The sequence below is a fragment of the Muntiacus reevesi genome, chromosome 9, assembly GCF_963930625.1.
Source record: "Muntiacus reevesi chromosome 9, mMunRee1.1, whole genome shotgun sequence".
Taxonomy (NCBI): Eukaryota; Metazoa; Chordata; class Mammalia; order Artiodactyla; family Cervidae; genus Muntiacus; species Muntiacus reevesi.
In genome coordinates, this window is record NC_089257.1 from 14,144,077 (window position 1) to 14,172,002 (window position 27,926).

The window sequence follows — 27,926 nt, forward strand, 5'->3', positions numbered from 1 at the left end:
TTGTCAAATGCATTTTCCAAAGTGAGGAGAGTAGTAAGTTTGTTCAAGCTCATAATGGCATTTTTGCAATAACTATGAATATCAACATTTTAAATACATACACCACTTAACTCAACAATTCCACTTCTAGAAACTCATACTGAGAAAATTTTAAAAAGACTTCTTTGCAGAATTATTTATTGTAGAAAAAGAGAACAAACTTGAGAAAAACTGGATACCTAAATTTTGGAGACTTTTAAAGAAGTTGAGCAGTATGAGAAAACTAGAATGAGTTAGATCTGTGAAGACTGTATGGAAAGATCTTCAGAAAACTGAGCTGCAAAATGCAAGTTTATACACAGAGACATACAGGCAAACACACATGAAAATATGCTTCTTTTGCAAAAATTATTATTTGAGTAATCTTAGAAACAGTATAGTGACTGCATCTGGAAAAACTGGGAAACTCTGATATTGGTTGGACAGGAGGGACATTTTGCACGATTCTATTTCTGTAGGGATTCTATTTTTTAGCATTTACTATTATCCATCATACATTCAATTTCCTATATAAAGGAAACTGTTACACTAAATTTTCATATGTAGCAAATAAAAGTAAATGAAGAGGATAGAACGTACAGTATAAAATATTTTAATTAGTACAATAACAAGTGAGGATAAAAGGTAAAAATCTGGTTACAAAAAATGAGAAAGTAATAAAAGTAATGCATATTAGTTAATTACTTTTGTAATTCTGACCAACACATTATATATGACTTATTGACTCTGTTTTAAATGCATTTCACCTTTCCAGTTGTAGTGATAAACTAGACATTGATGTTTACATTCAAGGAGGGAAACTACTATTAATAACATAAACAAATATTCTATTCTTTAATAAAACTCATGATAAATTCTTCAGAGAAAAGAAAAGTTTTCATCAAAACAATAAACTTTGATATTTGAAATAAATTCCTAGTGTTAAACTACTTTCTCTGTAAAGCACAATGCACTTATTTGCTACTTGATCTCACTTTTTTTGTCCAGAGCTTCTTTATAGCATTCATGATCTCAGAACTTCTTAGACTATAAATAAATGGGTTCAGCATGGGGCTTATGACTGTATAAAACACACTCAATGATTTGTCAATAGGGAAGGTCTTAGCAACTCTTGCATACATGAAAATGCAGGGAACAAAGAAGCAGACAACCACGGTGATGTGGGAGCCACAGGTCTGGAGGGCTTTCCGCCTCCCTTCCTGACTCAGGTTCTTCAGAGAGCGCAGGATGACTCCGTAGGAGACGAGTAAGAGCAGAAACAAAAGAGTGCAGATCAGTCCTCCATTGGCCACCTCTAAAATGCCGATGACAAAGATGTCAGTACAGACGAGTTTCAACAAGGGGAACATGTCACAGATAAAGTGGTCAATGACATTGGGGCAACAGAATGGGAGCCCATAAACAGTGCCAACTTGAATAATTGAGTGCAGAAAACCTCCAACAAAGGATGCCAGCAGCAGCGCAACACACACCCTCTGCCTCATGATCACCAGATAATGCAAGGGCTTACAGATGGCCACATAGCGGTCATAGGCCATCACCAGCAGAAGGGATATCTCAGATCCACCTAAAAAGTGCTCTGTAAACAGCTGGGTCATACAGGATTCAAAGGATATGGTATTCTCCCCAAAGAACAAGTCTGAAATCAATCTGGGGGAAGCAGAAAAGGAATAAACTAGATCTATAAATGATAAACTAGCAAGAAAAAAGTACATCGGTGAGTTCAGGGTCTTACTGACAGCTACAGTCGCAACGATGAGCAGGTTGCCCACTACAGTGAAGACGTAGAAGAACAAGAACAGAACAAAGAGGACTTTCTGCTCCTTCGGGTCCTGTGTGAGGCCCAAGAGGATGAAGTAAGTCACATTGCTCCTCGGTTCCATCTAGTCTGTGTAGGTGCCGTGTTCACATGTTAGAGGCAGTGAGCCTACAGAACAAGGGGGAGGTTTTTAAGTGAATTATAATTTTCATCCTTCGTTACAAATTCAATTATAAGAACGAGTGTGGAGAATCTTTTCATGTCCAATATGTTATTGAGATTTTAATTGCCAAGTTGAATAATGTAGAGTTCCTTGACCTCATGATATAACACACGACTAGGGATCAGATAATTCCAGACCCATGCATTAAGTTATAAGGATATTCACAGAAGTTAAGAGTCACATTACAGGGATATATCAATCAAAAGAGAATCAGAGAAGAATTTCCAGAAGAATTAATGCTTCAGCTGAATTTTTTTTAAGTGAATTAGCAAGAAAAGACAGAAATGGACTTCAGTGAAGTCACAAAGTGTAAAAGTGAGACTCACTCAAGGTAATTTACATGATCAATGTGAGTAGATCAAATCATGAAAAGAAGGTTTCTATCCTGAATTGCCCCAGACCTCACTGATACTTCTTAGGTCTTTAAGTGAATATTTCCCTTTTCCTGACCAATAAACACTGCAACAGTCTAATTTTGTGCCTCCAGACCCTGTGTCTCTCCTAATTTTCAAACTATATATCTCTAATTGTGGACATCCAATTGAACGCAATTTAATATTTGTAAACTCCAGGAGTTGGTGATGGACACGGAGGCCTGGCATGCTGTGGTTCTTGGGATCACAAAGAGTCTGAACTGAACTGAACTAATATTTATAAAACAAACTTTTTTATTTTCCACAATAAACATAGGCATTACCTATACAAAATTTAAAGAATTATTACCTATTTATCTTGCTAAATGGTATAATTTTCCATGTTATTGTTCAGATAAAAAATTTCAGTGCTCTTCACTTAATTTTCACTCATAAAAATTAAAAAAATCCTATTGATGCTACTTTCAAAATATATCACAAATTGCAATCCCTTCTATTTTTTTTCTGGTATACTTTTTTTTTCTGGTCCACTGTGATAACCTCCTACCAAATCTCTCCATGTTTATTCTGGCCTCCAAAATTGGTTCTCCTGAGCAGCCCAAATTGTCCTTTTCAGTCTTATTCTGAAGATATCACTCTGCTGCTCAAAAGAATTACAGTATATCCTAATCATGCAGTCATAGTTTAATGTATCACATTTAATATTAACAGTAACATAGACTATAATCCCTGTTTCATAACTGAAAAAACTAAAGCTGAGAACATCTATATCTTGTTCTCAAAGTCACACATTTTTAAGTGCTATATCTGCAATTGAATCTAAGTTTCATTTATTTCAAAGTAAGTTAATTTCTTCCATAATAAATAAAGTCACTCAATTGTTAAGCTGTCTCCCAGTATTCTCCATTAGTCTTACCTTGTGGAGGCTTGTCCACAATCTGAAGAATGAGGTCTAACTCAATGTAAGCCCTGGAATTCTTTCATCCAGTATGACAGTATAGGGCAAAGGATGCCTTTTTACTTTAGGATAAAATTATGTCATTTGACTGTCTATTTTCTAAATGGATTCTTCTCATTATTCAGAAGGTCATTTTTATATGAAGTGTAGATTGTTTGAAAAGAATTCCATGGTGTACACAGAAAAACAAAGGTTTATCACATTAGGAAATTTATCAGAATGGCCAACAAATCCTATATAAACATAGGAAGATAGCAACTAGTCATTTCCCAGGGAAATTTTTCATAAGCAACCTCTTTCCTAATAGCATTAAAAAGAAAAATAGCATTTGATTGCTTAGCCCTTCTCACTCTGTCACATTGACTTGGCCAGATTGTATTTTTTAAGCCTAAGAAAGGACCTCCTGAAGAGTTGATGCCAGTTACTAAGTGGGTAGCATTTTCTTCGACTTAAGAATGATGATCATGAAACACCCCATCCCTTCCAGGTGCAATTATTATTGAATCTTAGATTTGGAATGTGTCCAAGACTGATTCTTGCTTAATTAATTCAGTGGGATTTTCCACAAAATTTTTAAAGAACATCTATATGTAAATATATTAATAAGCCAAATCACACAATTCATGTCAGAAAAGTGCAACACGGGGGAAAAAAATAGTATTTTAGATCTCTATCAGACTGCTGCCAATCAAGAATAAAATATCAACCCAGTCATTTTGCTTCAGTGAACTTACTTGTTGTGTATCTCCCCACCTGCAATAGCAAGATTTTCTTTACTTTTATTTAATACTCAATTTAGTCACCATAAAATTTGGTACAAATATGAAAATCATATCAAAAGACACAATTAAATATATTAAAGCTAATAATTTCAACAATTAGTAATTTTTTTAAAAAAGTAGGGCACCTCTGTAAATGTCAGCAACTGTACTATAAGTAAGGACACAGCAATTAATAAACCTGGGCTAAATGAGGTAAAGATTTCTTTTTCCTGCATACCTTTATTATTTTCTCATAATAAAGTTAGACAATAAAGAAGGAGATATTAATTGTAGTTGTATTCATGGCGTGTAATATAAGAAATAGAGTACAGGATAGAAAATAAAAGAAAGAATTCTCCTGTGGGTAATGTAATCAGAGAAGTTCTTTCTTAAAAAGTGATGCTTAAAATGAGATTAAAAGGAAAGGAAATGGCTACCATTAGAAGCACTGCTACAGACAGCAAAACTAAATTAAAATTAATAACAAATTATCTCACTTCAGAAAACAGGAGCTATACTTAGGAAAATCTAAAATTTCCACAGGAATTTTTATGTTAACACTATGTTACAAAGGACTTGTGAGACTGTGATCATTTGTCTTCTTCCAGATTTTAATGTGGAAGCTTTAAAGCTTTAATGTTGAGGAAGATGTTAGCAATCGGTTTGTCACATGCTGACTTTATCATGTCAAGATACATTCCTTCTCATGACTTTATACAGGGGACAGTGATAAAGAGCATCCACAAGCAAAAGAAATGCAAAAAAGCAAAATGGCTGTCTGAGGAGGCCTTAAGAATAGCCGTGAATAAGTACCACAGCTTCCTTATCCACTCGTCTGTTGATGGGCATCTAGGTTGCTTCCATGTCCTGGCTATTATAAACAGTGCTGCGATGAACATTGGGGTGCACGTGTCTCTTTCAGATCTGGATTCCTCAGTGTGTATGCCCAGAAGTGGGATTGCTGGGTCATATGGCACTTCTATTTCCAGTTTTTTAAGGAATCTCCACACTGTTCTCCATAGTGGCTGTACTAGTTTGCATTCCCAACAACAATGTAAGAGGGTTCCATTTTCTCCACACCCTCTCCAGCATTTATTGCTTGTAGACTTTTGGATAGCAGCCATCCTGACTGGCGTGTAATGGTACCTCATTGTGGTTTTGATTTGCATTTCTCTGATAATGAGTGATGTTGAGCATCTTTTCATGTGTTTGTTAGCCATCTGTATGTCTTCTGTGGCAAAATGTCTGTTTAGTTCTTTGGCCCATTTTATGATTGGGTCATTTATTTTTCAGGAATTGAGCTGCAGGAATTGCTTATATATTTTGAAGCTGTGGTACATATATACCATGGAATATTACTCAGCCATTAAGAATACATTTGAATCAATTCTAATGAGATGGATGAAACTGGAGCCCATTATACAAAGTGAAGTAAGCCAGAAAGATAAAGACCAATACAGTATACTAATGCATATATATGGAATTTAGAAAGATGGTAACGATAACCCTATATGCAAAACAGAAAAAGAGACACAGATGTACAGAACAGACATTTGGACTCTGTGGGAGAAGGCGAAGGTGAGATGTTTTGAAAGAACAGCATCAAAACATGTATATTATCGAGGGTGAAACAGATCACCAGCCCAGGTTGGATGCATGAGACAAGTGCTCGGGCCTGGTGCACTGGGAAGACCCAGAGGGATCGGGTAGAGAGGGAGGTGGGAGGGGGGATTGGGATGGGGAACACATGTAAATCCATGGCTGATTCATGCCAATGTATGCCAAAAACCACTACAATATTGTAAAGTAATTTTTATTAGTTGGAGGCTAATTACTTTACAATATTGTAGTGGGTTTTGCCATACATTGACATGAATCAGCCATGGATTTACATGTGTTCCCCATCCCAATCCCCCCTCCCACTTCCCTCTCTACCCGATCCCTCTGGGTCTTCCCAGTGCACCAGCCCCGAGCACTTGTCTCATGCATCCAACCTGGGCTGGTGATCTGTTTCACCCTCGATAATATATTCGTGTAACTCTACGGCTGGTTCATATCAATGTATGACAAAACCCACTGAAAAATAAAAAATTTTTAAAAAAATAAATGGAAAAATAAAAAGAATAGCTGTGAAAAGAAGCGAAGCAAAAAGCAAAGGATAAAAGGAAGGATAATCCTATTTGAATGCAGAGTTCCAAAGAATGGCAAGAAGAGATAAGAAAGCCTTCCTCAGTGATCAGTGCAAAGAAATAGAGGAAAACAATAGAATGGGAAAGACTAGAGATCTCTTCAAGAAAATTAGAGATATCAAGGGCATCCTGGTATACATACAAAGATGAGCACAATAAAGGACAGAAATGGTATGGACCTAAGAGAAGCAGAAAATATTAAGAAGAGGTGGCAAGAATACACAGAAGAACTGTACAGAAAAGATCTTCATGACCCAGATAATCACGATGGTATGAACACTCAGCTAGAGCCAGATTTCCCAGAATGTGAAGTTAAGTGGGCCTTAGGAAGTATCACTACAAACAAAGCTAGTGGAGGTGATGAAATCCTAAAAGATGATGCTGTGAAAGTCCTGCACTTAATATGCCAGCAAATTTGGAATACTCAGGAGTGGCCACAGAACTGGAAAAGCTCAGTTTTCATTCCAATTCCAAAGAAAGGCAATGCCAAAGAATGCTCAAACTACCGCACAATTGCACTCATCTCACATGCTAGTAAAGTAAGGCTCAAAATTCTCCAAGCCAGGTTTCAGTGATACGTGAACCATAAACTTCCAGATGTTCAAGCTGGTTTTAGAAAGGGTAGACCTACCAGAGATCAAATTGTCAACATCTGCTGGATGATCAGAAAGGCAAGAGAGTTCCAGAAAAACATTTATCTATGTTTTATTGACTATGCCAAAGCCTTTGACTGTGTGGATCACAAAAAATTGTGGAAAATTCTTCAAGAGATGGGAATACCAGACCACCTGACCTGCCTCTTGAGAAACCTATATGCAGGTCAGGAAGCAACAGTTAGAACTGGACATGGAATAACAGACTGGTTCCAAATAGGAAAAGGAGTACGTCAAGGCTGTATATTGTCACCCTGCTTATTTAACTTATATGCAGAGTACATCACGAGAAATGCTGGGCTGGAGGAAGCACAAGCTGGAATCAAGATTGCTGGGGGAAATATCAATAACCTCAGATATACAGATGACACCACTCTTATGGCAGAATTAGAAGAAGAACTAAGGATCCTCTTGATGAAAGTGAAAGAGGAGAGTGAAAAAATTGACTTAAATCTCAACATTCAGAAAACTTAGCATCTGGTCCCATCATTCCATGGCAAATATATGGATAAACAGTGGAAATAGTGGCAGGCTTTAGTTTTTTATGCTCCCAAATCACTGTAGATGGCGATTACAGCCATGAAATAAAAGGAAATAAAAGGACGCTTACTCCTTGGAAGAAAAGCTATGACCAACCTACACAGCATATTAAAAAGCAGAAACATTATTTTGCCAACAAATTCCATCTAGTCAAAGCTATGGTTTTTCCAGTGGTCATGTATGGATGTGAGAGTTGAACTAAAAAGCAAGCTGAGTGCTGAAGAATTGAGGCTTTTGAACTGTGGTGTTGGAGAAGACTCTTGAGAGTCCCTTGGACTGCAAGGAGATCCAACCAGTCCCTCCTAAAGGACATCAGTCCTGGGTGTTCATTGGAAGGACTGATGTTGAAGCTGAAACTCCAATACTTTGGCCACCTGATGCGAATAACTGACTCATTGGAGAAGACCTTGATGCTGGAAGGGATTGACAGGAGGAGAAGGGGATGATAGAGGATGAGATGGTTGAATGGCATCACTGACTCGATGGACATGAGTTTGAGTAAGCTCTGGGAGTTGATGATGGACAGGGAGGCCTGGCGTGCTGCGATTCATGGGATCACAAACAGTAGGACATGACTGAGCAACTGAACTGGACTAACCTGACATCCCTTTTATTTCCAACTTGCTAAGAGTTGCTTTTGAAAAGATGTATAGTTTTTAAATGGTTGTAATCACATCAAGGAGAAATTAAGAAATTAATTTCAGTTAAAAATCACCAAAAAGAACAAAATATTAACAGCAAACTTAACCAATGAGGCAAAAGTCTTGTAAACTGAAAATCACAAAATGTTAAAGTATTTCTAGAACATGCACATATATGGGAAAACATTTAACAACTAGAATATTTAATAGTATTTAGATGTTAATATTACTTCAAGTGATCTAAAGATTCAGGACATTCTCTATCAAAACTCAAAAATGTTTTTTGCAGAAGTAAAAAATTCATGATAAAATTCATATGGAATATCAAGGACTTCAAAATTGTCAAAACAGTTTTGAAAATGAAGAAAGTTGGAGGTTTCATAATTCCTGATTCTAAAACATACTACAAAGCTACAGTAACACAGCACTAGTATTGGGATAAAGATGAACAACAGACTAATGGAGTAAAAAGAGTCTAGAAATAAGCTTTTGTATTTGTCCCAGATAATTTTCAATCACCAAGAGTATTTTATGGAAAAAGGATATAATATGACATTAAGTGAAAAAAAAAAGGCAGTCACAAAAAAACAAATATTGTATGATTCCACATGACCGAGACACTTAATCAAATCATCGACCAAAAGTCGAATGGTGGCCGCCCACAGGTCAGTGAGGGGAAATGGAGAATTTTCTTTAATGGTTTTAGCATTTCAGTTTGAGAAGTTGGAAAAGTTCTGGATATAGACAGTGGTAATAATTGCATAACAATGAGAATTAACTTAATGCCACTTTAAAATGATTAAAGTTATGAATTTATTATGGATATTCAGCCATAATTTAATAAGTAAATTTAAGAACTAAGATGACCTCATGACCTTATGATATGAACATAGAGTATATAGCATGATAGCCCAAAGTAAAGGCAAATATCATTGGCTTCAGATACATCTGGGTAATTTAAGAGGTAAATATGTCAATACAGTGGCAAAACTACTGAAGTAAAATTGTTACTTTTAAATTTTTATTTTAATTTGGAGCATGCCTGCTTGCGTGCTCAGTGGCTCAGTCATGTCCCACTCTTTGTAAACCTGTGGACTGCAGCCCGCTGACTCCTCTGTCCGTGGGATGCTCCTGACGAGGATACTGGATTGGGATGCGTGCCCCCCTCCATGGGATCTGCCCCATCCGGGGATCCAGCCCGCCTCTCCTGCAGCTCTTGCATGGCGGGCGGGTTCTCTCCCACAGAGCCAGCCGGAAGCCCTGTTAGAGTCCGGGGTTAACAGCGTGCTGGCTTGCGGTCTACAGCAGTGACTGGGTTAAGCACACGCATGTGACTACTCTCTCTCAATTTCTTTCCCATTTAGTTTATTACAAAATATTGGGTAGAGTTCCCTGTGCTACACAGTAGGACTTGTCATAATCTCTGTTAAATATGTGGTGATTCAGCTGCTCAGTCGTGTCTGACTCTTGGGGTATCATGGACTGCAGCCCGCTAGGCTCCTCTGTCCATGGGGTTTTCCAGGCAAGAATACTGAAGTGATTTGCCATTCCCTTCTCCAGGGGAACTTCCCGACTCAGGGATCGAACCCAGGTCTCCCGCATTGCAAGCAGACATTTTAACATCTGAGCCACCAAGGACGTCCGACCTCATTTAAATTTCTTTTAACTTAATTTTAACTTTAGTTTTAACCTACATCATTTATTTTAATTACATTAAATTTATCATTAATTTTTTAATAATTTTGAAATAGAAATATCTAAGTCTAGACATATCTGTGAGAAAGAACAGTAATGAGAGACTGCGAGTCTCCTCACAGATCAAGATATCTTACATATTATGGCGATTATGTGTCAGCCTGCACATGAATAGAGAGATTAGTGAAGCAGAAGAGTGTCAAGCTGGATCCAAATACGTTGGGATTTCAGGATATAATAATCATGATTTCAAATTAATGGCCAAAAGATAATCATGCAACTATTTTTTAAAAACCAAAAAATATAGAGAAACCACCAAAATTTCAATCCCCATTTAACTCCTAAACCAAAATAAATTTGAGAAGAATCAAAATTTTTAACATAAGATATAAAAATGCTTTTAAAATTAAACTCTGAAAAAAATTTAAGAATATTTGACACAAGTGGAATGGCGAAAATCTTTCTAAGCAAGGTAAAAAAATGTTAAAAATTGAATACCAAATGTAAAACAATTACATGCAAAAAGCATTCTACAGAGTTTAAAAACTTAAAAACATATAACCAGAAAATATTAACTATACACGCAGTGGTAAAAAGTGATCGTTTCTTTAGTATATAAATATTTCATAAAATTTAGTATGGAAAAGATTAACCATTGAGTGAAATAGATAAAATTTGAATGAATATATGTATATAATTCTGTATATTTATATACACATAAATTCACACAAAAATAATACAAATAAAAATAAACATATGGAAAGATAATCAAATTCAATTATATCAAAAGGGTTGTGGATAAAGTATGAGTTACTTTAATCAAATGTCATAAATACTTACCAGGTACTGGTCATTGAGATGTGGACAAAAGAATTCTCATAGAGTGGACAAGACTGTAACTATTTAAACAACCTCAAGTATGGTAGTTTGGCAAGAGCTATCAATATCAACATCTTAAATTCATATATTACCTGATCATTGGTTCAAATATCATAGGAACAATCCTATGCCTATGAACTCATACTTTCACATATATAAAGCTTGTATTTATTGGAATATTATTTGTTATAAAAACATTTAGCAACCACATGAAGAGAAATGTGCATGTTAATTTTTGTATAAATTTATAAGGAGAACTTTGTACCATAAGAAAATTAAGATATATATATATATATATGTTAAATAAGATATATATATATATATATTTGGACTTGGGCTTCCCAGGTGGCACATTGGTAAATGCAGGAGATGCAGAAGACACAAGTTTGATCCTGGATTGGGAAGATCACCGGGAGTAGGAAATGGCAACCCACTCCAAAATTCTTGCCTGGGAAATTCCGTGGACAGAGGGGCCTGGCAGTCTACAGTCCACGGTAACTCAAGCAGTCAGAAACTACAAGCAACTGAGCGTGCATGTATGAAATATATGGACTGAAATGGAAACATTTTCAAGACGTTGAATAGTAAAAGCAAGTGTTACATATATAGAAAGAAAAAAATACCTGTATGTTAATTACATTTGCATTTGCAAAGATTATTACCAGATGAAAAGAAACAGATTTAGGGCCAACAATTAGGGCTGGAAAATGCTGAGAAAAAAATAGCAAATTCATTTGACACTTCATGTCATATTGTTTGGTTTCCATCACTGCAGTTTATTAATACCTGTTTTACTTCAAATTTTCTTGTAAACAGGAAAAGCATTAAGTTAAAAATTTTGTGTATAATGCAACTGAAATTTAGTACAGAAGGCAATATATATAGACTTAAATACTTTAAATTATATAAATTAAAATTTCATTTACATGATAAGAATCTAAATAAAAATGGATCTGTCCTGAAAAAGAGTTGTTGTTGCTTTCAGTCTGTAAGTCGTGTCCAACTCTTTGCTACCCCATGAACTGCAGCATCATTTTTACTTTTTCTTTCATGAAAACGAGTAAAAAATATATATCCATAAATGGTTGGGCTTCCGAGGTGACTCTTTGCTATGTAGGCATTATATCATTCTAGGTACAGAGATGGACAAATAATTATAGACTTTACATTCTAGTAGGGAGAAAAGCTGTTATTGATAGCAGAGTTGTACAATTGTAATCTCTAATTATAATTATCATAAATTAGTTGAAGAAAGAGAAACAAGAATCAAACTGCAAAATGCCTTCACTGGTGGCTCAGATGGTAAAGAATCTGCCAGCAAAGTGGGGGACCTGGGTTTGATCCATGGGTTGGGAAGATCCCCTGGAGGAGGACATGGCAGCCCACTCTAGTGTTCTTCTCTGGAGAATCCCATGGACAGAGAAGCCTAGCGGGCTACAGTTCACGGGGTCGCAGATAGTTGGACACAACTGAGGGGCTAAACACAAAATGACTTTTGCATTCAAAGGAAATGGCCGCTGATGTCAAACGACTCCTTTCATAGTAACTGATGCACTTAGTTAAAATGAGCTATGATGTTCCTTCTCCAGACGTTCTTCATGGAATTACTTAACTCAGAATTTCTTAGACTGTAGGTTAATGGGTTCAGCATGGGACTGATGACTGTATAAAACACACTCAATGATTTGTCAATGGGGAAGGTCTTAGCAGGTCTTGCATTTACAAATATGCAGGGAACAAAGAAGCAGACAACCACAGTGATGTGGGAGCCACAGGTCTGGAGGGCTTTCCGCCTCCCTTCCTGACTCAGGTTCTTCAGAGAGTGCAGGATGACTCCGTAGGAGACGAGTAAGAGCAGAAACCCAACCGTGCAGATCAGTCCTCCATTGGCCAACACTAAGATGCCAGTGACATAGGTGTCAGTACAGACGAGTTTCAATAAAGGGAACATGTCACTGATGAAGTGATCAATGACATTGGGGCAACAGAATGGGAGCCCGTAAACAGTGCTGAGTTGAATCACTGAGTGCAGAAAACCTCCAACCCAGGACACCACCAGCAGTAAAACACACACCCTCTGCCTCATGATCACCAGATAATGCAAGGGCTTACAGATGGCCACATAGTGGTCATAGGCCATCACCAGCAGAAGCACAATCTCTGAAGCACCAAAGAAGTGCTCTGTAAAGAGTTGGGTCATGCAAGATTCAAATGATATGATTTTTTCCCCTAAGAACAAGTCTGAAATCATTCTAGGGGTAATACAAGAAGAATAAGTGACATCCATAAACGATAAGCTAGCAAGAAAAAAATACATTGGTGAGTTCAGGGTCTTACTGACAGTTATAGTCATAATAATGAGCAGGTTGCCTACCAGGGTCAAAATATAGAAGATCAAGAACATAACAGAAAGGACTTTCTGTTCCTTTGGATTCTGAGTGAGACCCAGGAGGACAAAGTAAGTTACATTGTTCCTTGGTTCCATCCAGTCTGGACAGAAGCTGAGTTCAGTTATTAGAAGCAGTTGATCTAAAAGACAAGGGAAAAACAAAAACACACTTAAACTGGGGGAAAAAAAAAAAAAACACTTGAAGGGGAAAACACTTCCATGTATAATTGTTTATTTACCCATTCATTAGAGGGATGTATATAGAACATCTATTTGTGTCTTATATGTCATGGCCATTTGATTACCAAGTTGAATAAGGTAGTTTCTTTCCCTCAATGATATGGTACATAACGAGGAATTAGGCAATTCCAAATCCAAGTTATAAGTGCCACTAATATTTGGCTTCTCTGGTGCTCAAATGGTAAAGAATCCGCCCACAGTGCAGGAGACCCAGGTTTGATTCCTGGGTTGTTAAGATCCATTGGAGGCAGGAAGGGCAACCCACTCTATTATTCTTGCCTGGAAAATTCCACAGAGTGAGGAGCCTGGTGAACTATAGTCCAAGCAGTCAGAGAGTTGGACACGGCTGAGAGACTGCTTCTTTAAAATGCATATTTACACAGTGCTTAGGGTCACAGTATAGGAGTACTGCAAACTATAATCAAAGAAGGTTTCCTGGAGGAAGAAATGCTATGGCTGAGATTAAAAAGAAAAATTGAAAGAATAAAAAAGATGGGAAGAGAACTCCATAAAAAGGTGCATCATTTACAGAGTCAGAAATCATAGTAAATGAAACCCAGTTAAGGTAATTTACATAATCAGTGTAGGGAGGTCAAACAGTGAATAGAAGATCCTTTCCCCTCTCTGTCTAGTCGCTCAGTCGTGTCCTACTCTTTGCAACCCATAGACTGTAGCCCGCCAGGCTCCTGTGTCCATGGGATTTTTCAGTGTAGGGAGATCAAACTGTGAACAGAAGATCCTTGTCCTGAATTGTCTCAAACCTCACTGACACTTCTTAGGTCTTTAGTTGGATATTTCCCTTCTCCTGACCAATAAATGCTACAGTCTCATTTTGTATCAGTCCCTATTTCTCCTCTAATTTTCAAACGCATATATGCAACATATCTAATTCTGACATACAATTTAATGACAGTGTAGTATTTATAAAACCAACTTTTAAAAGTTCTACTATAAACATTTCCTATACAAAACTTAAACAGGTGTTCCATGTTTATGTATTAAATCCTATTATTTTCCATGCTCTTATTCAGACAAAAAAAAAATTCAGTGCTCTTCACTCACTGATAGTCTCATAAAACTTTAATTCCTCTTTCCTCTACTTTCAAAATATATCACAAGTTTGATCATATCCTATTTCTTACTTTCTTCCTGGTCTACTGCAGTAGCCTACTGCCAAACCTCCCCATGTTTATTCTGGCCTCCAAAACCTGATTCTCCCAAAGCAACCCAAATTGTCCTTTCAAATTTTATTCTGATGACATCATGCTGCTGCTGAAAATTCTTAACCTTATACTGCAATCACACACTCATAATTTAATGTATCACATTAAATATTTAGAGTAACAAGAACTGGAATTCCCATTTTATAATGGAAGAAACTAGTACTCAGAATATCTCTTTCATTTTCCTCAAATAACAAATTTTAAGTGGTATATCTAGAATTGAACCTAAGTTTAATTGATTTCAAAGTAATATAGCTTCTTATACAACAAAGAAAGTCCCACACTTATGATTCTGGTTCCCACGACTGACCACTAGTCTTACCTTTGGAGACTTGTTCAAAATCTGAATGATGACTTTAAGTTACACATATACACTAGGAATTATTTTTCATCCAGTGTAATGACAGATGGCAAAAGGTTGCCTTATTATTTGAGAATATATTTTATTTCATTTGACTTTACATTTTCTTCATGGAGTCTTATAATTATTCAAGTCATTTTTACGTGCACTATAGATTATTTGAAAGGAATTTCAAATAAGGTACATACAGAAAAACAAAAGTTTATCATGTTAGGAAATTTATCAAAATGACCAAGAAATCCTATATATACATAGAAGATATCAAGTAGCCATTTCCCAGGGAGATTTTTTCACAAGTAATTTCTTTCTACTAACTTGAAAAAGAAAAATAGCATTTGGCTATTTAGCCTTTCTCACTCTGTCAAGTTAACATGGTCAGATTAGTTAATCTAAGATTTTGAAAGATATTGCCATGAATTGTCATACTTACAAGCTTTTGGAAAAATCAATGCCAGTTACTAAGCGATTATCATCTTCTTCTTAGGAGTGAAGATCACGGGATATTTTATCCCTTCCAGCTGCAATTATTATTGAGTTTTGGAACTGGAATGTTATTTAATTAGCTCACTTGGATTTTCCCCAAAGTTTTTAAAGGTCGTCTATATGTAAAGATGTAACACACCAAGTCACATAATTCATGTCAGAAAGGTCCAACTTGGGGGAAAAAAAAGGTCCAACATTCTCAAAAGTGATTTAGAATCCTTTTGAGACTAAAGGCAATCAAATTTTTCTCATTATCAGAGAAATGCAAATCAAAACCACAATGAGGTACCATTACACGCCAGTCAGGATGGCTGCTATTCAAAAGTCTACAAGCAATAAATGCTGGAGAGGGTGTGGAGAAAAGGGAACCCTCTTACACTGTTGGTGGGAATGCAAACTAGTACAGCCACTATGGAAAACAGTGTGGAGATTTCTTAAAAAACTGGAAACAGAACGGCCATATGACCCACCAATCCCACTCCTGGGCATACACACAGAGGAAACCAGATCTGAAAGAGACACGTGCACCCCAATGTTTATCGCAGCACTGTTTATAATAGCCGGGACATGGAAGCAACCTAGATGCCCATCCGCAGATGAATGGATAAGGAAGCTGTGGTATATACACCATGGAATATTACTCAGCCATTAAAAAGAATGCATTTGGATCAGTTCTAATGAGATGGATGAAAGTGGAGCCCATTATACAGAGTAAAGTAAGCCAGAAAGATAAAGACCAATACAGTATACTAATGCATATAGATGGAATTTAAAATGATGGTAACGATAACCCTATATGTGAGAGAGAAAAAGAGACACAGATGTACAGAACAGACTTTTGGACTCTGTGGGAGAAGGCGAGGGTGGGGTGTTCTGAGAGAACAGCATCGAAACATGTATATTATTAAGGGTGAAACAGATCACCAGCCCAGGTTGGATGCATGAGACAAGTGCTCAGGGCTGGTGCACTGGGAAGACCCAAAGGGATGGGGTGGAGAGGGAGGTGGGAGGGGGGATCGGGATGGGGAACACATTAAATCCATGGCTAATTCATGTCAACGTATGGCAAAAACCACTACAATATTGTAAAGTAATTAGCCTCCAACTAATAAAAATAAATGAAAAAAATAAAGAATTTCAAACAGTAAAAAAAATAAATAAATAAATAAATAAAGGCAATCAAGAATAATATATAAACCCAGTCATTTATCTTCAGTGAACTTGTCATGTATTTCCCCACCTGCTATAGCATCAATTTCTTTCCATTTATTTAATATGCAATTTAATCATGTTAAATTTTGTTTAGACATATAAAAGTTATATCAAAAAACAGAATTAAACACCTTAAAATAAAATAACTAATAGCTAATTATATATCCAGTTATTAATTTTTTAAATGTTAAGCCACCTCTTTCACGCCTGCAATTTTGCTATGCATAAGGATACAGCAATTAGCAAAACCTGGGGGAAAATCATGTAAAAATTTTTCTTGCAAGAATCTTATTTTCTTATATAGGAGTCAAAAAAAAAGAAGGAAACATTTAATAAAAAAATAAAGAAGGAGACATTTAATAAAATACTTGTGTTCTTATTTATGCCTTGCAATATAAGAACTAGAGTACTGCGACAAAACAGAGGAAGAATTTGACTGATGCTGAAGCTGAAACTCCAATACTTTCGCGACCTGATGCGAAGAACCGACTCATTGGAAAAAACCATGATGCTGGGAAATATTGAAGGCGGAAGGAGCAGGGGATGACAGAGGGTGAGACGGGTGGCATCACCGACGCATGGGCCTGAGTTTGAGTAGATTCTGGGAGTTGGTGATGGACAGGGAAGCCTGGCATGCTTGCAGTCCATGGGGTCGCAAAGAGGCGGACACGACTGAGCGACTGAACCGAACTGAAGTCCTCCCTTAGGAGAGGATATTTAATCTGTGATTTAAAGGAGAGGAAGTGGCTCTGTGGGAGAGCCACTTAGAGAGAGCCACTTAGAGAGCCATTAGAGAGAGTGTTACAGGACGGAAAGCTAAATAAAAATTAATAAATAAAATTATCTCACTTCGGAGGTGACAGTAGCTTTACATAGAAAGCCCTGAATTTTTCACAGGAATTTTTATGGCAGTACTGTGTTTAAAAAGCTTTCTCAGCATGAGCCCTCTTGTCCTCTTTCTGATATTAAAGGGAAGGTTTAAATCTTTCAATGGTGAGGATGATGTTAGCTGTGGATCTGTCAAACGTGGACTTCATTAGGTCGAGGTACTCTCCTTCTATTTCAAACTTGCTGAGAGTTTTTGTAAATGTTGAATTTTCGTATGATCATGAACCAACCAAGGAGAAATTAAGAAAATAATTCCATTCCATTTACAACAGCACCAAAATGAATAAAATAATTAAGAATAAACACCACCATAGAACAATAGTCGTATAAACTAAAAACAGCAAAACATTAGTCAGAGATATTGCAGAATGCACACATATATGGGAAGATATTTATAAGCTAGAATATTTAATAATATTAAGATGTTAATGCTACCTCCAGTGATCTACAGGTTTAGTACAAACCCTGTCAAACTTCCAACCTATTTTTCCCTGAAATAGAATAATTCATGACAAAATTCATAAGAATCTCAAGACTCCAAATTGTCAAAACAATTTTGAAAAATAAGAAGGTTTGAAGTCTCATACTTCCAGATTGCAAAGCATACTACAAAGCTATAGTAATCAACACTAGTGTTAGAATAAATATGGACAACAGACTAATGGAGTAAAACACAGAGTCTAGAAATAAACCTTTGCATGTGTCTTTAGGATATTATATGACATTAAGTGACAAAATCAGTCACAAAAAATCTAAATATTGTTTGATTCCACTTGACTGAGACACTTAGAAAGGCAAATCATAAACAGAAAGTAGAAACGTGTTTGCCTGGGGCTCAGTGACTGAAATTGGAAAGTTTTGTTTGATGATTGCAGAATTTTAGTCTGAGAAGCTGGAAAAGTTCTGGATACAGACATGGTAATGCTTGCATAACATTGTGAATTAAACTAATGCTGCTTTAATATGGTTAAAATTGTACATTTTATTATGCACATTTGATCATAAATTAAAAAATAAATTTAAAAACTAAGGTGACTTCATTAATAGGTTTATGATGCAGACATAAACTATGTAGCATGATAGTCCAAAATATATGCAAATATCATGGGATTAGGATTGTTCTGGTTCAGTCTCTGAGTCGTGTCCAACTCTTTGTGACCCCATGGACAGCAGCATGTCAGGCTTCCCTGTCTTTCAGTATCTCCTGGAGTTTGTTCAAACTCATGTCCATTGAGTTGGTGATGCCATCCAATCATCTCATCCTCTACTGCCCTCTTCTACTCTTTTCCTCAATCTTTCTCAGCATCAAGATTTTTTCAATGAGTTGGTTCTTTGCATGAAGTGACCAAAGTATTGAGCTTCAGCTTCAGCATTAGTCCTTCCAAAGAATATTCAGAGTTGAATATTCCTTTAGGATTTCCATTAGGATTGACTGATTTGATCTCCTTGCAGTCTGAGGGCTTCTCAGGAGTTTTCTCCAACACCACATTTCAAAAGCATCAATTCTTCAACACTCAACCTTCTTTGTGGTCCCAATCTCACAACAGTCCATGACTACTGGAAAATCCATAGCTTTCACTATATAGACCTTTGTCAGCAAAGTGATGTCTCTGCTTTTAAATAAATTGTCTAGGTTTGTAATTGTCTTTCTTCCAAGGAGTAAGTATCTTTTAATTTGATGGATGCAGTCACAGGCCACAGCAGTTTTGAAGACCAAGAAAATTAAGGAAAATTAGTGGTAAAGAACCCACCTGCCGACACAGGAGACATAAGAAATGCAGTTTCAATCCCTGGGTTAGGAAGATCCCCTGGAGGAGATGATGACAATCTTGCCTGGAGAATCCCATGGATGGAGGAGCCTGGCAGGCTACAGTCCCTGGGGTCAAAAAGGGTCAGGCACAACTGAAGTGAATTAACATGCACACAAGAAAATTAAATCTGCCACTGTTTCCACCTGTCCCCCTTTTAATTGCCAGGAAGTGACAGAATTGGATTCCATTATCTTATTTTTTCCTGAATGTTGAGTTTTAAGCCAGCTTTTTCACTCTCATCTTTCACCTCCATCAAGAGGTTCTTTAATTCCTTTTTACTTTCTGCCTTTAAGGTTGTGTCATCTGCATACCTGAGATTGTTATTTCTACTGGCAATCTTGACTCCAGCTTGCGAGTCATCTAGCTCAGCATTTAGCATCATGTACTCTGTGGAGTGAAGGAGGAGAGTGAAAGAGCTGGCTTAAGACCAAATATCAAAAGAAACTAAGATCATGGGATCTGGCCCCATTACTGCATGGCAAATAGAAGGGGAGAAGTTGGAAAGTAGTGACAGATTTCCCCTTCCTGGGCTTCAAAATCACTGCAGATGGTGACTGCTGCCATGGTGAGGGCTGATGATTGCTTCTTGGCAGGAAAGTGATGATAAACCTATCCAGTGTGTTGAAATACAAAGACATTACTCTGCCAACAAAGGTCTGGATAGTCAAGACTACGGTCTTCCCAGTGGTTACATATGGTTGTGAAAGCTGGACAGTAAAGGATGCATAATGCCAAAGAATTGATCCCTTCAAACTGTGGTGCTGGAGAAGACTCCTGAAAGTCTGTTGGACAAGAAGAAGATCACCAGTCAGTCTAAGGGGAGATCAATCCTGAATATTCACTGGAAGGACTAATGCTGAAGCCGAAACCCCAGGATTTTGGTCATCTGATGCAAACAGACGACTCATTGGAAAGTCCCTGATGCTGGGAAAGATAGAGGGCAGAAGAAGAAATGGACATCAGAGGATGAGATTGCTGGATGGCATCACGGTTGCAATAAACATGAACTTGGGCAAACTCCAAGAGAATGTGAGGGACAGGGAGGCTTTAGCATGCTGCAGCCCACAGAGTCACAAAGAGCCGGACATGACTGGGTGACTGACAGCAACAACACCACTCTGCATAGAAGTTAAAAGGCAGGGTGACAATATGCAGTCTTTGCACACTCCTTGCCCAGTTTGGAGCCAGTCCACTGTTTCGTGTTCAATTCTAACTGCTGCTTCTTGACCTGCAAACAGCTTTCTCAGAAGACAGGTAAGGTGGCCTGGTATTCCCATCTCTTTAAGAATTTTCCATAGTTTGCTGTGATCTACACCATCAAAGGCTATAGTGTAGTCAATGAAGCAGATGTTTGCCTGAATTTCTTGCCTTTTCTATGATGGGATGTATGGAGGCAATTTGATCACTAGTTCTTTAGCCTTTTCTAAATCCATGTTGTGTTTCTGAAATTTCTTGTTTCACATACTGTTGAAGCCTAGCTTGAAGGATTTTGAGCATTGCCTTGCTAGAAGGTGAAATGAGTGCAATCATAAAGTAGCTTGAACATCTTTGGCACTGTCCTTCTTTGGGATTGAAATGAAAACTGACCCTTTCCAGTTCTGTGGCCATTGCTGAGTTTTCCAAATTTGTTGGCTTATTGAATACAGCACTTTAATACCATCATTTTTTAGGATGTGAAGTAGCTCAACTGGAATTTTATGACTTCCCCCAGCTCTGTTCATAGTAGAGCTTCCTAAGGCCCACTTGACTTCATACACCAGATATCTGCTTCTAGGTGAGTGACAAGACCATCATGGTTATCTGGGTCATGAAAATCTTTTATATATATATATATTTTTTTTTGCCACCTGTTTTAAAATCTTCTGCTTCTGTTAGGTCCATACCGTTTCTGTCCTTTATTGTGCCTGTGTTTGCATGCAATATTCCTTTGGTATCTCAAATTTTCTAGAAGAAATATCTAGTCTCTCCTACTCTATTGTTTTCATCTATTTCTTTGCATTGTTCACTTAAGAAGGCTTTCTTATCTCTTGTTGCTGTTCTCTAGAAATCTGCATTCAGGTGGTATATCTTTCCCTTTCTCCTTTGCTTTTCACTTCCCTTCTTCTCTCAGCTATTTATAAGGCCTCCTCAGACAACCATTTTGCTTTGTTGCATTCATTTTGGGGGGGACGGTTTTGGTCACCACCTCATGGACAATGTTACAAAGTTCTGTCCGCTTCAGACACTCTATCTATCAGATCTAATCCCTCGAATATATTTGCACCTCCACTGTATAATCATAAGTAATTTGACTTAGATCAAACCTGAATGGTCTAGTGGTATTTCCTACTTTCTTCATTTTAAGTATGAACTTTGCAATAAGGAGCTCATGATCTGAGCCACAGTCAGCTCCTGCTCTTTTTTTGCTGACTATATGGAGTGTTTCCATTGTTGGCTGCAAAGAATATAATCAATCTGATTTTGGTATTGACCATCAGGTGATGTCCATATTAGAGTCGTCTCTTGTATTGTTGAAGAGAGTGTTTGCTATTACCAATTGGTTCTCTTGGCAAAACTCTGCTGGCCTTTGCCCTGCTTCATTTTGTACTCAAAGATCAAACTTAACTGTTACTCCAGGTATCTCTTGACTTCCTACTTTTGCATTCCAATCCCCTATAATGAAAAAGAAATCTTTTTTTGTTTGTTTGTTTGTTTTTGGTGTTAATTCCAGAAGTTCTTGTAAGGCTTCATAGAGCCATTCAAACTCAACTTCTTCAGCATTAGTGGTTGGGGCATAGGTTTGGATTGTTGTGATATTGAATGGTTTGCCTTGGAAATGAACTGAGATCATTCTGTCTTTTTTGAGATTGCACTCAAATAGTTCATTTCAGACTCTTTTGATGACTATGAGAGCCACTCCATTTCCTCTAAGGAATTTTTGCCAATATTAGTAGATATAATGGTCATATTAATTAAATTTGTCCGTTCTCATCCATTTAGTTCACTGATTCCTAAGATGTCAGTGTTCACTCTTGTCACCTCCTGCTTGACCATGCCCAATTTGCCTTGATTCATGGACCTAACACTCCAGAATTTTATGGAATATGATACACCTGCGTAGTTTGTTTAAGAGGTAAATATGTCAATCCAATGACAGAATTAGCAAATTAAAATCTCTATATTTAAATTTTTATTTTATATTGAAGTATAGTGGTTAACAACATGTTAGTTTTAACTGTACAGCTGTCCTGAATCGTACACAGTATATGCATGTGTCTATTCTTTTTCAAATTCTTTTCACATTAATTTATTACAAAATATTGCATAGAGTTCCCTCTGTAATACCGTAGGCCTTGTTGATTATTTTAAATATACTAGTGCTATTTGTCAGTCTAAATATTTATGTAAACAGTTTAACAAATGTTGAGTACATACCATGGGCCAGGAATTGCTCTAAGTACTCAGAATGCATGAAGAAAACAAACAAACTAAAAGGAAAAAAAGGAATAAAAAAGGAGGGCAGGAGAAAGAAGGAACAAAACCCAAACTCTTTATTTTGGAGTTCAAAACTAGATTTTAAGTGCACGCTACTAAACACCTTAAAGCTCAACGTTCAGAAAGCTAAGATCATGGCATCTGGTCCCATCACCTCATGGGAAATAGATGGGGAAACAGTGGAAGCAGTGTCAGACTTTATTTTTGGGGGCTCCAAAATCACTGCAGATGGTGATTGCAGCCATGAAATTAAAAGACGCTTATTCCTTGGAAGGAAAGTTATGACGAACCTAGATAGCACATTAAAAAGCAGAGACATTACTTTGCCAACAAAGGTTCGTCTAGTCAAGGCTATGGTTTTCCCAGTGGTCATGTATGGATGTGAGATTTGGATGCTGAAGAAAGCTGAGCACCGAAGAATTGATGTTTTTGAACTGTGGTGTTGGAGAAGACTCTTGAGAGTCCCTTGGACTTCAAGGAGATCGAACCAGTCCATCCTAAAGGAGATCAGTCCTGGGTGTTCATTGGATGCTGAAGCTGAAACTCCAATATTTTGGCCACCTCAATCGAAGAGTTGACACATTTGAAAAGACCTTGATGTTGGGAGGGATTGGGGGCAGGAGGAGAAGGGGACGACAGAGGATGAGGTGGTTGGATGGCATCACCGACTCGATGGACATGAGTTTGAGTAGACCCCGGGAGTTGGTGATGGACAGGGAGGCCTGGCGTGCTGTGATTCATGGGGTCGCAAAGAGTCAGACACAACTGACCAACTGAACTGAACTGAAACACATTTGAACAATTTTGTTCTCTTCTGGACTACTCAGATTGCCTGGCTATGCAAGGGGAAGAGGGGCTTGATAATGTGACACTTTCCTCTCTGCAAATCAGTGTCAATATATAGCACACAGTTTACAAACCACAAACTGTACTACATCTCCACCTTCCAAAAGAGTCACCAAAATTACTGATGAACCCTAAGTGGGAAGAGCTTACTCTCAGAGCTACAGGGAATATCTATGTATGTGGCAGTGTCACAACATAAATAAAAAATTGTAATGAGTAATAATAAATACAAACATTTGCATTTCAAAAATTAAAAACAAAATCCCTAGAACTACATAATAACAACTGCTCTCTCGTTTGTTTGTTTTTAAATATTGTTAACTAGGTTCTGTTTGTTTGTCTGTTTTGTTGTTGGCGTTTGTTTTGGATGTGCCATGTGGATTGTGGTAAAGTAATGTTCAAAATGCTTCAAGCTAGGCTTCAACAGTATGTGAACTGAGAACTTCCAGATGTAAAATCTGTATTTAGAAAAGACTGAGGAATCAGAGATCCAATTGCCAACATCCTGCCTGACTTTAGTCTCTACTACAAAGACACAGTCATCAAGACAGTTGGTACTGGCACAAAGACAGAAATATAGATCAATGGAACAGAATAGAAAGCCCAGAGATAAATCCATGCACCTATGGACACCTTATCTTCGACAAAGGAGGCAAGAATATACAATGGAGAAAAGACAATCTCTTCAACAAGTGGTGCTGGGAAAACTGGTCAACCACTTGTATGAAACTAGAACACTTTCTAACACCATACACAAAAATAAATTCAAAATGGATTAAGATCTAAATGTAAGACCAGAAACTTTAAAATTCCTAGAGGAAAGCATAGGCAGAACAGTCTCTGACATAAATCACAGCAGGATCCTCTATGACATACCTCTCAGAGTAATGGAAATAAAGGGAAAAATAAACAAATGGAACCTAATTAAACTTAAAAGCTTTTGCACAATGAAGGAAACTATAAACAAGGTGAAAAGACAGCCTTAAGAATAGGAGAAAATAATAGCAAATGAAGCTATGGACAAAGAATTAATCTCAAAAGTATACAAACAGCTCATGCATCTCAATACCAGAAAAAAAATGACCTAATCAAAATTGGGCCAAAGAACTAAATAGACATTTCTCCAAAGAAGATATAAAAATGGCTAGCAAGCACATGAAAAGATGCACAATATCACTTATTATCAGAGGAAAGCAAATCAAAACCACAATGAGGTACCATCTCACATGGGTCAGAATGGCTGCTGTTAAAAGTCTACAAACAATAAATGCTGGAGAGGGTGTGGAGAAAAGGGAACCCTCTTACACTGTTTGTGGGAATGCAAACTAGTACAGACACTATGGAGAACAGTGTGGAGATTTCTTAAAAAACTGGAAATAGAACTGCCATATGACCCAGCAACCCCGCTGCTGGGCACACACACTGAGGAAATCAGATCTGAAAGAGACACGTGCACCCCAGTGTTCATCGCAGCACTGTTTATAATAGCCAGGACATGGAAGCAACCTAGATGTCCATTGGCAGACAAATGGATAAGGAGGTTGTGGTACGTATACACAATGGAATATTGTTCAGCCATTAAAAGGAATGCATTTGAATCAGTTCTAATGAGATGCAAGGAACCCATTATACAGAGCGAAGTAAGTCAGGAAGAAAAACACCAATATAGTATTTTAGAACATATAGATGGAATTTAGAAAGATGGTAATGACAACCCTAAAGTAAGACAGCAAAAGAGACACAGATATAAAGACAGACTCTTGGACTCTGTGGGAGAAGGTGAGGTGGGATGATTTGTGAGAACAGCATTGAAGCATGTTTATTACCATATGTGAAATAGATCGCCAGTCCAAGTGCCAGGCATGAGACAGGGCACTAAAGCTGGTGCACTGGGACAACCCAGAGGGATGGGATGGGGAGGGAGGTGAGAGGGGCGTTTGAGATGGGAGACCCACCTACACCTGTGGCTGACTTATGCCAATGTATGGCAAAAACCACCACAATATATTCTAAAGTAAGTAGCCTCCAATTAAAATAAATAAATAAATTTATTTTATAAAAAAAAAAAAAAAGATGCTTGCACCTTGGAAGAAAAACAATGACCAACCTAGACAGCATATTAAAAAGAAGAGACATTACTTTGCCTACAAAGTCCATACAGACAAAGCAGTGGTTTTTCCAGTAGTCATGTATGGATGTGAGAGCTGGACAATAAAAAAGACTGAGCACCAGCAAATTGATGCCTTTCAACTGCGCTGCTGGAAAAGACTCTTTAGAGCCCCTTGGACTGCAAGGAAACCAAACTGTCAATCCTAAAGGAAATCAACCCTCAATATTCACTGGGAGGACTGATGCTGAAGCTAAAGCTTCAATACTTTGGCCAGCTGATGTGAAGAGCTGAAATGACCCAAATTGGAAGGGGTCCTTGGAAAAGACCGTAACGCTGGGAGAGATTGAAGGCAGGAGGAAAAAGGACAACAGAGGATGAGATGGTTGGAGGGTATCACCTACTCAATGGACTTGAATCTGAGCAAACTCCGGGAGGTGGTGAAGGACAGGGAAGCCTGTTGTGTGGCAGTGCATGGGACCACAAAGGGTCAAACAAGTCTGAGTGAGTGAAAAACAACAATGTGGACTGTGGAATCCCAGTTCCTTTACAAGGGACTGAACCCTGGCCCTTGGCAATGGAACCACATAGCCCCGACCATTGAACTGCTGGAGAATTCTCAAACCCTAATTCTGACAACAAATTAAAGTTTAAATAACAACTGGGCAATACCTAAATATAAATATAGTTTTATAATGGTAAAGAATTCTCTACCTGGAATTTGCCTCTGAGTGCCTACATTTCAAAATAAACATACTATTAATAAGTAGTGAAACAGATCACCAGCCCAGGCTGGATGCATGAGACAAGTGCTCGGGCCTGGTGCACTGGGAAGACCCAGAGGGATGGGATGGGGAGGGACGTGGGAGGGGGGATCGGGATGGGGAATACGTGTAAATCCATGGCTGATTCATGTCAATGTATGACAAAATCCACTACAATGTTGTAAAGTAATTAGCCTCCAACTAATAAAAATAAATGAAAAAAAAAAAGTAGTATTATTTTATGTCCCCAAACCATAAAATTATGTTTCCTTTCTACATTTAAAAGACAAAGTTGTTTTATATTTTTATACTTATTTTCCATACTCTGTTTTTTCCAGAACTTCCTCGTAGCATTTCTTTGCCTCTAAATTTCTGAGTGTGCAAGCCTGAGAGATTTAGCAAATGGCTTTTCGAAGTATAAAATGCAGCCGTGGTCTGCTTGCTGCAAACAAGCAGGGTACAAAGACTGAGAGAGCCACATGATGTGGGAGACACGGATGGAGAGGAACTGCCGTCTCTCCTCCAACCTGTACGCCTTTGGGGAGCACAGATGACCGCATAGGAGACCATTAAGGGAAAATATTTCACAGGCAGAAGAACCCCCTGCTGGGAGCAGCAGAGGTCAAGGCTGTGACTGCGCACGCAAACGAGCTTCCACACAGGGTTTGCATCACACATGAGCGTCTACGGCTCTGTGGCCACGGGCAGGCGCCCGCACCATGAAGAGAGCCTGGGTGGCAGCGGGTCCAGCCCTCTAGCTCATGCCGCTTGAAGGAAGAAGCCTCATCCCTGCCACTCATGGTGGTTTTGCAGCCCAGGTTTTGCAAACGGCCGCATAGCGCTCACTGGCAACCAGTGTGGGCAGAATTAGCACCAGTAGACTCTCAGCAAACATTTGAGACCTGAACTTGCTGAAAAGAGAAGATTTTTTTTTTTTCTTACAGCAAAAGTCAGCTAGCATTTTAGGTGTCATAGCTGAAGAACAACAGCTAGCCACAAGGTGTCAGAAACACAGACAGGAAACTCGGCTCTGCCCAAGCCTACAACAGGTGACGTGTTGGCTGAAGACACCTCCAGTGACGGCAATAGGTTTATAAGCTCTTCCTAAAGTGGCCTTCTTAAAATGACTCTCATTGAAAATAACACCTGAAAATTGTTTTGTGACTAGACTCTTTAAATATATTTAACTTAATTTTCATTCTAAACTATATTATTTATCTGATTTATATTCAAACTATTGCTTATTTTTTAATAATTTTGAAATAGAACTATGAAGATCTAGGCATATTTCTGAAAAACAATAGGAATAAAGAACTACCAGTCTCCTCACAGATCAAAATGTGTTACATATCATAGCAATTCTATGTCAACCTGCACATGAATAAGGAGATCATTGAAACAGAAGATTGTCTTGAAT

General features: G+C 37.8%; 1 protein-coding gene across 1 annotated transcript; it reads right to left on the reverse strand.

The window, feature by feature from the left end:
* Positions 1-1,922: 1,922 nt before the first annotated feature.
* On the reverse strand, positions 1,923-27,309 carry LOC136175721 (olfactory receptor 4A47-like). The gene is made up of 4 exons (XM_065945963.1): positions 27,228-27,309; positions 12,579-13,240; positions 3,312-3,372; positions 1,923-1,966 (listed from the first exon to the last, which is right to left on the reverse strand). Exons 1-4 carry the CDS (start codon positions 27,307-27,309, stop codon positions 1,923-1,925), a joined length of 849 nt encoding a protein of 282 aa, XP_065802035.1.
* Positions 27,310-27,926: the final 617 nt, after the last annotated feature.

Bases quoted from the DNA above. Each gene is read 5' to 3' on its own strand.
- LOC136175721 (XM_065945963.1), bottom strand. From the start codon at position 27,309: ATGAGTGGCAGGGATGAGGCTTCTTCCTTCAAGCGGCATGAGCTAGAG. The intron at 13,241-27,227 runs GTGCGGGCGCCT...CTTGTCTTTTAG, and splicing joins CCACCCAGGCTCTCTTCATG to ATCAACTGCTTCTAATAACT. The intron at 1,967-3,311 runs GTAAGACTAATG...CTTGTTCTGTAG, and splicing joins TGTGGACAAGCCTCCACAAG to GCTCACTGCCTCTAACATGT.